Source organism: Dipteris shenzhenensis, chromosome 6 (genome assembly GCF_047967505.1).
Source record: "Dipteris shenzhenensis isolate YYH24624 ecotype China chromosome 6, Dip_SZ_1.0, whole genome shotgun sequence".
NCBI lineage: Eukaryota > Viridiplantae > Streptophyta > Polypodiopsida > Gleicheniales > Dipteridaceae > Dipteris > Dipteris shenzhenensis.
In genome coordinates, this window is record NC_141601.1 from 32866262 (window position 1) to 32875989 (window position 9728).

Below are 9728 nucleotides of genomic sequence, written 5' to 3' on the forward strand. Positions count from 1 at the left end.
CAAGATGCAATTGTTGGAAAGGTCACGTCCCCATCTGTAAGCCCCCAAATGAGGAGAGCGTGGGGGAGGGAGACCTAGGGCAGAAGATGCCCAGAGAAGAGAGAGAGGGGGGCTGCCACATGGGCAGCACCTCACAAGAGAAGAAGGCTGCAAAGGACGGAACCTGTGGAAGGAGCAGAAGGCAGGGGCATCAAGCCCTAGATCTGACCTGGCAGGGTGCGATGACATCAGCAGCAGTACGGTTCAGTACAGCGCAGCACACGTGGCTGGAGAAGAGCCTGGCAGAGGGCAGAACCAGCAGCAGGGTGAACAGGTGCTGACATGGCTGGGGCCTCGTGGAGCAGCAAATTGGGCTGCCAGTGGGCAGTGGCCTGCCTTATATAGGCTGGGCCCCTGCCAAGATTGGAGGGCCAAAAACCCTAGAAGTGTGGGCCATAAAGGCCTAGTTTTGTGAGCCCTTAAAGGGCTGGTTGGGCTGAGCCAACAAGGTCGGTTGGGCCAGCCAACCTGGTCTGTCCAGTCGGCCCAGATTGGGACAGACTGGTCGGGTTTTTGACAGGCCCCTAGGCCTATAAAAGGATGGGCTTCATGACCCATTATATATCCAGCAAGTCAGCAGACAGAGGAGCAGCAGGAGCAGCAGAAGCCTGATCTTTGGGCCTACATCCAGGAGGCAAAGCAGGGCCAGAGTTGCTGCAGACTGAGCTCACTTGGGGCTGAAGCCTAGGCTGCCTACTAGGACAGCAAGGTGCTGAGATCTTTGGACGGAAAGTCTACTTACGCCGTCTCCATCTGGAAAGATAGCATCTACACCTACGTACCATTTGGGAAGCGTGGTACTTGAGGATCTAGGGCAACCACTGAAAGGCGAGAATAAATTTGCAACGCTTGGCCTGCAAGTATCTTTTACGTTTTTATAGAACAAGGCATTACAGTCCTCCACCCTGGTTGTTAACCCCTGTTCCTAAGATTCCCTGGGCAACGAGCTGGGTTCTCTAGAAACAGGCTGGATTCTTCTGTTAGCCAGTTTTCTCTTTATCTCCCATGATCAGAGCCTTTCAGATTGCTGATTTGTATGGTTGGTTTTTCAAGCATCAATAGAAAGTTCTTTTCTCTGGGGAAAAAAAGCTCCAGATACAGCAAAGGAGCTCTAATCGAGCTGGAGACAGTCTGACACACAACTCCAACTGCGAATCATAGCTCTATCAGTGGAACCATAGAGAACACATGAACCTCCATCTAATTTGATGATGGACAGTTCCAAGAAGGGTGCCCAGATTAGTGAACATCAAGCACATTGTAAAACACAGACGGGGGTATGCCAGGTACAAAGAAAAGTACTTGGTCTTCAAGACCTAATAAACATTTACAACCACACTCACATCCTCTCACGGACTAGTAGTACATTAGTTCTGAAAGGATAGTAACGGAAATCAGAAGGGAATCAAACATGATGGAAGAAATGAAAGTAATAACAAAAATTGCAAGTCCCAATTATATCTACAAAAATCACCAAAAAGTCACAAACTGTACTTTGCAGAACTTTTGCTGTATCTGGACTAACAAAATTGCAGACTTGATTTCACAACATCAAGAGCAAATGATTTACTTTTTTTAAAGGTGACCAATCATGATCAAACTCACTTTCATAGTCCTCTTGAGTACACCTCAATGGTCTTACTATCATTGTAGCAGGAACAGTTCCAACAAGAGTGGCAGTACCTTAAGTACATTTACTAGCATCACGGATAGTTCCCACAACTACATTGCACTTCCTTAAAGATATAAACGTCTGGCAACAATAGCTCGCTGCTCAATTGTTGATATAAGAATACTGGCTGCATGACAGTCTCATCACAAACCCAAATATTTTAACAACACGTGGGGTGTGGCACGGATGATCATCTTTTTTTTCGTCACCCGAAATGTCCAATCTGGGGCATAGCCTTCCTCCCTAATTTTGAAGGGAAAGGTCTTCTACCTCTGCATATACAGTCTCTCATTTACCGCTACCTCTTCTCGGCCTCATGTATATGAGCATCTGCATAGATGTTAGACATCAAGACATAAGCTGCAACATCCTTTTTTGCCAATTGTGATGCATGTTCAAAAGCGTGTCTTCCAAGTTCTACATTACCCCACTTTTGACAAGCACTCAACACAGTAAGCCAGACCACAGGGTCGGCTTGGCAAGGCATCTTCTCTACCATGGCTACTGCCTCCTCTAGTTGGCCCGCACGGCAAAGGAGATCAACCATGCACGTAATGTGCTCAATAGTTGGGGTGATGCCATAGTCTCTGATCATTGCTTCAAAGTATTTTTGGCCCTTGTCGACTAATCCCACGTGACTGCAGACAGTAAGAACACTAGAAAATGTGACTGCATCTGGCTTTATCCCTTCTCCTCTCATTTTCTCAAACATATGGAAAACAGTTCCACTGTCTCCTAGCTCAGCATATCGTGCAATTAGTGCAGACCATGAGACTAGATCCCCAACTGGAAGCCTGTCAAACAATACCCGTGCCTCCACAAGCAAGCCACATTTGGCATACATGTCAACCAAAGTGCTGCCCACAAAAGGATCGCTTTCCAACCCCTTCCTGGCAACCTCAGCATGTATATCTCGGCCCTCGTTTATGGCTCCTACACTGCTACAAGCTTTCAAGCTGCACACAAACGTTACAGCATCAGGAGGGACACCCTCCACTTGCATTTGTTGGAAACAAGCAAGTGCTTCCCCACCAAGACCATGTTGGGTATACCCTGTGAGCAGTGCATTCCAGGAGACTACGTCTCGAACTGGAAGCTCGTCAAACAATTCCTGTGCTTTTGCGAGAAAGCCACATTTGGCATACATGTCTACCAAAGAGCTGCCAACAAAAAGCTCTCTTTCAAACCCCTTCCTGGCAATCTCTGCATGTATTTCTCTGCCTCTTTCCACATCTTGCAGCCGTGCACAAGCCTTCAGTAGGGCCACAAACGTATGCTTGCTAGGATCAACATGACGCTTTTGCATTTTCTGGTAGAGGTTGAGAGCTTGCTGTGATTCCCCGCATTCTATATAGCCCATGATGAGAGAAGTCCACGAATACTCATTCGGATCAACCAACCTGTTAAACACTTTAAGGGCATCGCATATGCTTCCACATTCTACCAGCATTGGGACAAGGTAGTTCCCGAGAGATTTATGATCTTCCAGCCTCACTTTGCACATGTAGGCATACAAACGCTTGGCATACTCTAGATTTTTCTGTTTTCTGCACTTCTGCAAGATCCATATGAAGTTATCAACCGAAGGCAGCTGAGGATTCTGTTCCAAAGAAGTGAGTGCCTCCCCTAAGCTCAGCATTTCCCAGCCACTGTTGTCTCGCAGTTTTTGTACTTTAGATGCTTTCACCTGTCCAGACCTAACGCTGGCCTTGCAATTTCCGACGCTCTCCACCAAGCCATGGTCTTTGCAAATTGACCGGGCATGACCAGGGGATGCTTTGGCCCCATCGATTCCCGTGTCTCTCGACTCCTTTTCGTCCATGTGCAAATAATGATTTTCCAAAACAACCGAGCCCAATCCGTTGTCCCACGACTGGGAGGTATCCATGAGATACTCTTGCCATGAGTCCACTGTACCTGCGAAGCATGACCACAATGAAGACCCATTGCCGTTGCCAGAATATGCGCCGGTGCTTGAGACGGAGATTTGGGGTACCTGAACTAGAAGTTGATGGGCGATGAAGCACGACCACGTTGAGGATGGAAAAACTCGCGTCCCGGTGGGCTATCGCTCCCTGAATCCTGCGCCAGGGGGAACCCAATGCACCGCCTTCAGGCAGGCTTGAAGGTGAAGGAGAAAAGCTGTGCATCTTGATCTCTATCATTTAGCCAAATCCACGCTATGTACTTTTCTCATTGGATCGAACGAGTTTAGAAGCTGCCCAGCAATTTGTTCGGGGAGAGATGGGAGGGTTACTCATGATTGGGCTGTTCCATGTTTTAACGGGCTCTCAGCCCGTCGCGAAGCTTGGTGTCCCGCGATCAGTCCAGGGTGCCCCGAATCTAACCCAGGTGACTAGGTTTGCGACGATAGGAGTCTTTCCATCTTGGAGCAAGTAGCTACTAACTCAAAATTGAAGCTGAATCCTACTATTTTATCAAGAATCCTACTATTTTATCAATTGTTTCATGAAAAAGTAAAATAGTGGACATGAGATGTGACACAAAGTCCATTAGGATCCGATCCTCCTTGCAAATGTGAGGGGTGGTGATTTATTATTGATTTTGTGATGTCCATATTTTGGAAGCTGAAGTCCAACAAATACATGAATAAGGCGATACAATAGCTGATCCTTGTTGCATATTAGAGGAAAAAAGAGAATGAGTAAAATAGTGGACATGAGATGCGACACACAATCTGTTAGGACCCGATACTCCCTGCAAATGTCAGGGGTGGTGATTTATTATTGATTTTGTGATGTTTATATTTTGGAAGCTTTAGTTAAATCCCAGTACTTTCACGACCCTCCTTTGTTGTCGTAATTGATGCAAGTGGAAGTAGGATTGGAGCGCAAGACAATCATCCCATAGCATTTGAAAGTAGAAAGCTTAAGCTAGCAGAATTCAATTATAGTACCTATGACAAAGAATTGATAGCAATGGTACATGCCCTAATAATTTAGAAGCATTATTTAATGGGCTTAGAATTCTTAATCAAGACTAATTAACAAAGCATTAAGCATATTTTGACGCAACCATTGATTTCAAACAGACATATCAAATGGGCTACTTTTATTCAAATCTTTCAGCCAATGATTCAATATCAGCCCGTTTTAAAGAAAATATGGTTGCAGATGCATTAAGTCAAAGACCACAAATCAACAACATTTCAGTAATTGAAATACAACCATTCGAGGCAATGAAAATTTCTTATCAAGATGACTCTGACTTCTCTCATATATGGACTAAGCTTGAACAAAACAATTGGAGTCCTATATCTAGTATTATCTAGAAAAGAAATCAAGGCATGAGGCTAGACGCTAGACATGGCGATGCTCGAGGGCCATGGGGGAGAGGGAACGTGAGGGGAGAAGCATGAACATGGGTGGGAAAAAGGGATTAATAGGGGTGGGAATGAAGAGGGGGACTATGGCACAAGGGGGAAGGAAGAGGGGGAAGAGGAGCGTGTACATGATGGGAGGGCGAATGTAGAGATGGAGACATCAAGGGGAGAGAGTCATGCTTTATTTGAAAAAAAGAATGGGGGAAATCAAAGTACTAGCTAGGTGGCTTTACAAGAATGAGTGTGTTCCATCAAGGAATAGCTCTCTTCTTTTATAGCCAAGAGAGGAGGTCTCTCCAATAAATGCATCCTCCCACATGCATGGTATGTGTGGAAGAGTCTCCCAAGTGAGCTAGGTGGGTATGCACTCTCAATGGTGGGCGACAACCCTTTGCCTCCTTTTTCCACATAAATCAAGCCCCATATCCTAAGTCTAAGATACTCCCTTGGTCTCCTCCCCAATTTTATAATACGTTCAAACATCTAGGAGGACAAGTGGAGGGTTGGCACAAGAAGTCTTGCCACCTCATCCTACTTTCCCATTATTTAACTTGCACTCTTTGACTATCTACACCCCCCCCACATGGGCCTATCCTACATGGAGGGAATAATCCAATATAATATCCATCTCCACCTATTTTATATTACTTCTCCCATGGTCCTTGGGCCATGTCTCACTAAATCCAAGCATGGGACCGCCTAGGTGGAGGGGTGGCACATGGAGGAACCATGCCACCTTACCATTTTATAATATAACTACCATGGATTATGTACAACACACCTTATGGGTCCTCTTACATGGAAGGGTGGCACATGGTCATGCCCTGCCACCTCAACCCTGGGCCCTATGCACACCATATTTTATTATACTATTGCCACACATATAAGCACACACACATATTTATGCCTTTTACCTTGGTCAAATTTATCCATAACACTAACTATTCAATTAATGATGGATATCTCTTTTATGAGAAAAGACTTTGCATCACCAAACCATTTAGATTACAAGTTATGGAGAAAATGCATAAACCTCCTTATGTGGGCCATCGAGGGGTGACTGCAACTTATCAAAGTATTGTTAAAGAATTTCATTGGCCTTTGATGAAGAAAGATATTTCTAAGTATGTTGCTGAGTGTTTGATTTGTCAAAAGATTAAAAGTTTCAAAGGAAAAGCACCAGGACTATTAATGCCTTTGCCTATTTCTTCACACTCCTAGGAACAAATATCCATGGATTTTATTACTAGATTTCCCTTGACTTTTAATCAAAATACATGATTTGGACCATCATGGATCGCTTTAGCAAGCAAGCATATTTCTTGCCTTGCAAAAAGACATTGTCTGCACCACAAGCTGCACACGTGTATTTGAAATATGTTTTCCCACATCATGGATTATAGTATCAGATCGAGATTCCAAGTTTTGTAGTGCCTTTTGGAGGACTTTATTTGAAAATCTTGGACTAAAGTAGATTTTACTTCAACTTTACATCCTGAAGCAAATGGACAAATGGAAGTAACCAATAATACTATCTTGGATATGCAACAAATATATGTTGATTCTTAAGGAAGGAATTGGGATAAGTATTTACATTTATTACAATTTCCTTATAACAACACAATCCATTCTGCTACATGAAGAGCCCCATTCGAAATAATATATGGAAAGTTATTACCAATTCCTATCACAAGAATTAGTCAAAAGCTTGAAGCTATTGATGATTTTACAAGAAATTATGATCAAATCACGAGAGAAGTAAAACGAAATCCATCAAGAGAGCCAGAGGAAAGTATACTAAACAAGCAAACAAGAAAAGACAACATATGATGTATAAAAAAGGAGATTTTGTCCTTCTACGAATTGAAAAGAGGTGTTTAAAGAGTGTTGATAAATGTCCTACAATAAAATTAGCATTAAGGTTTTATGGACCTTTCAAAGTTCTTTCCAAGATAAATGATTTAAATTATTGTTTGGCATTTCCGATAATTGGAAGATTCATAACGCCTTTCACATTCATCTCTTGAAACCTTTTAAAGGAGAATTACCAATGCATCCTGTTTATGAAGAGCCACCTTTAATTATGGATGAAGTTGAAGTTCTTGAGCTTGATTGTATATTCTAGATGCTCAACAAAGAACAACACGTAAAGGAAATATTTATTGAAGTTTAAAGTTCATCCAAAAGAAAATGCACAGTGGTTTCCTAAGCAATTTTTTCGAGACCATCCTGATATCCTTAACTCATATAAACAAAATCACAACTGAGGTCAGTTGCACCTTAAGCAAGAGGGAATGTTACTCTAGTTCGAAATGACATAAAGTATTTATAGGATCGCACCAGACGAAGTATTTCTCAAAACTCTTGCTCGAAATGATGTAAAGTATTTATAGGATCGCACCAAACATGGCGGGGGTTCTATTTAATACTTTGGTTTAGTTAGGGACGCCTAACAAAACGTGTGCCATTAATAAGTATCATGGGTGATGCCATTAAGAAATACTCACATTAATGGGTAGTCATTTGTAAAGACCATTTCTTAGCATGATTGGCTAATCATTTGATGTATATCATTGCGCTAAGTATCTGACTAATGGTGAATTGGTTTATTGAGTATAGGAAATGACATGGATGGATGGGAGTAAACAAGCTCAAAGTAATAAAGGCTAAATGCCATGGCTTTATGCTAGTGCTATGAAATGTATTAAATGGCCAAGGGTCATTACATTTTTTATAAGGAAGAGTGCTTAAAAGCCTTTCCACTTTTAGCATGTAATTTTGGATGAGATCATGAGTAAAGGAGTGATAAAGAGAAAAGTATGGTAAAAGGATGCTCAAGAGAAAAGCATGGAAAAGGGATGTTCAAGAGATGAATACGTGACTTTGTATCAATGGCTCGTGCTTTTATTTCAATATTATAAGTACTCTTGGTGTGGGATCATGAGCCACACACCTCGATGGGGGAGATTGTACCCAATGATTGCCTCTTGTCTTTTCATGAGTTTCCATGCATATTCAATTTTTGATGCTATTGTATGTGTTAGAATTGTAATTCACATTTCAATTGGTGTTATGTTTGATTATTGTACTTTGAGTGCAATTGTTAATAACTAATGTAATTGGCAGCTTGAGTATAGGTGATAGAACTAATGCCGAGGATTGGAATTAGTGCAAGGGTACTGATTAAGGTGTCACACGGTGCACAGCATGTGGCCATGGCCATGGCCACATTCTGTATTTAATTTTGTTATTGTAAATCTTAAGCAATATGTGTGATAGAAGGAATAAACTATTCTTAAATAAAGTAAGCCCAAAGTGGCTTTGTAGAAAAAAATGGGACATGATCCATTTTTTATCCTGTGAGCCCAAATGGGCTTTGTAAAAAGTATCCCTTACTTTTGGGAAAGGAGGGAAAATATTGGCTCTTTGACTTCAATGAATATTATAAATACTCTAGATGAGGAAGCGTGAGCCACTCATCGAGGGGGGGAAGATTGTAACCAACTGGTGTTGGAAACCTTCGATTATTTCTATCTCAATCTACTACAACAATGTTCAAAGAATAGACAACACAAGTAGATGAACTATATTCATGAACTGAAGACATATGAAGACTACATCTCGAGAGAGCGAGAGAACTCGGGCCATCTGTTGAAGAAAGAAACCTTTACACAAATGCCATGGAAAGAGCTCGCATCATGGTGCAATGGAAGCGAACCACTAGGAGAGAATGCAGCCATCAAATTAGGTTGATAACATATCCTCAAGTTACTAATGTATGGCAAGTAGGTGGCCATGCATACCACTGAACTAATCGGCTCCCCTCTTAAGCCTAAGCCCAACGAGGCTTGGTTACTAACACCCCCTCAAGCTAAGGTTGGGCCAAATTTATCACTTGCATGAAAATTGACTCTGTCACCAAAATCTTAGAGGATCCAAGCAAAAGGATCATGAACCAAAGTTGACACATCACACAATATGAGCTGTACACTAGGTATGTCTCTCACAAGATAAAAATGAGGACTAAGAGAAGGTCTTTTGCCCAAAAACGAAAACATACAACTGATTTCTGTCCCAATCCAAAATAGTGACCAGACTAAGCAAACTAACCCTAAATGCTCAAGCGACTCCCTCTCTTGATAGACACAATTTGTGATCAGAAACTTCGCCTCAATCCTACGGGGTATTTTTGGCATACAAATATTTGATCACGATTATTGACACTACCTGGTCTACCTGCTACTACAACAGCATGCATGTTTAGAATGCAAATTCTTCATAACTAGTGCCATCAACAATGCACAGGCTTGCCATCTCCTCTCCAACTGTGCTTAGCTAGGACCTCCTTCTTCCGATAGCATAGTCTTCCTTATGCCTAATTTTCCACAATAGGTGCACTTCAAATCAATCTTCTTCTTTCTCAGCCAGGTATGTGCTCTCAGCAAAGCCAAACTCTTGTTTTTAATGTCTCTCATCATCCAAAAGTGTGGCGACCATATTGTTTACTGTCATCTCACTACTCAAACAAAGAATCTTCACAATACCATCATAGAAGAAGGGAAGACTTGATAAGAGGACTTCCCTTTTGTCATCATCTCCAACTCTGACATGGAGGTCAAACAACTGCCTCAAGGATGATGTGTTCTCCCTAGGGAGGCCACTATGTACAAAACA

At 42.3% G+C, this 9728-nt stretch overlaps 1 protein-coding gene across 3 annotated transcripts; it reads right to left on the reverse strand.

Moving 5' to 3' along the window:
• Window positions 1-1469: 1469 nt before the first annotated feature.
• Window positions 1470-4080, reverse strand: LOC147901071 (pentatricopeptide repeat-containing protein At4g25270, chloroplastic-like). 3 transcript variants are annotated; one of them, XM_087375380.1, is made up of 3 exons: window positions 3969-4077; window positions 3708-3793; window positions 1470-3628 (listed from the first exon to the last, which is right to left on the reverse strand). In XM_087375380.1, exons 1-3 carry the CDS (start codon window positions 3986-3988, stop codon window positions 2010-2012), a joined length of 1725 nt encoding a protein of 574 aa, XP_087231506.1. In that variant the 5' UTR covers window positions 3989-4077; the 3' UTR covers window positions 1470-2009. The 3 variants fall into 3 exon arrangements, with proteins under 3 accessions (XP_087231506.1, XP_087231505.1, XP_087231504.1); XM_087375379.1 differs by having other exon boundaries at window positions 1470-3622; window positions 3708-4080; XM_087375378.1 differs by having other exon boundaries at window positions 3708-4080.
• Window positions 4081-9728: the final 5648 nt, after the last annotated feature.

Bases quoted from the DNA above. Each gene is read 5' to 3' on its own strand.
- LOC147901071 (XM_087375378.1), bottom strand. From the start codon at position 3,876: ATGATAGAGATCAAGATGCACAGCTTTTCTCCTTCACCTTCAAGCCTG. The intron at 3,629-3,707 runs GTACCCCAAATC...CATGCTTCGCAG, and splicing joins CCCATCAACTTCTAGTTCAG to GTACAGTGGACTCATGGCAA.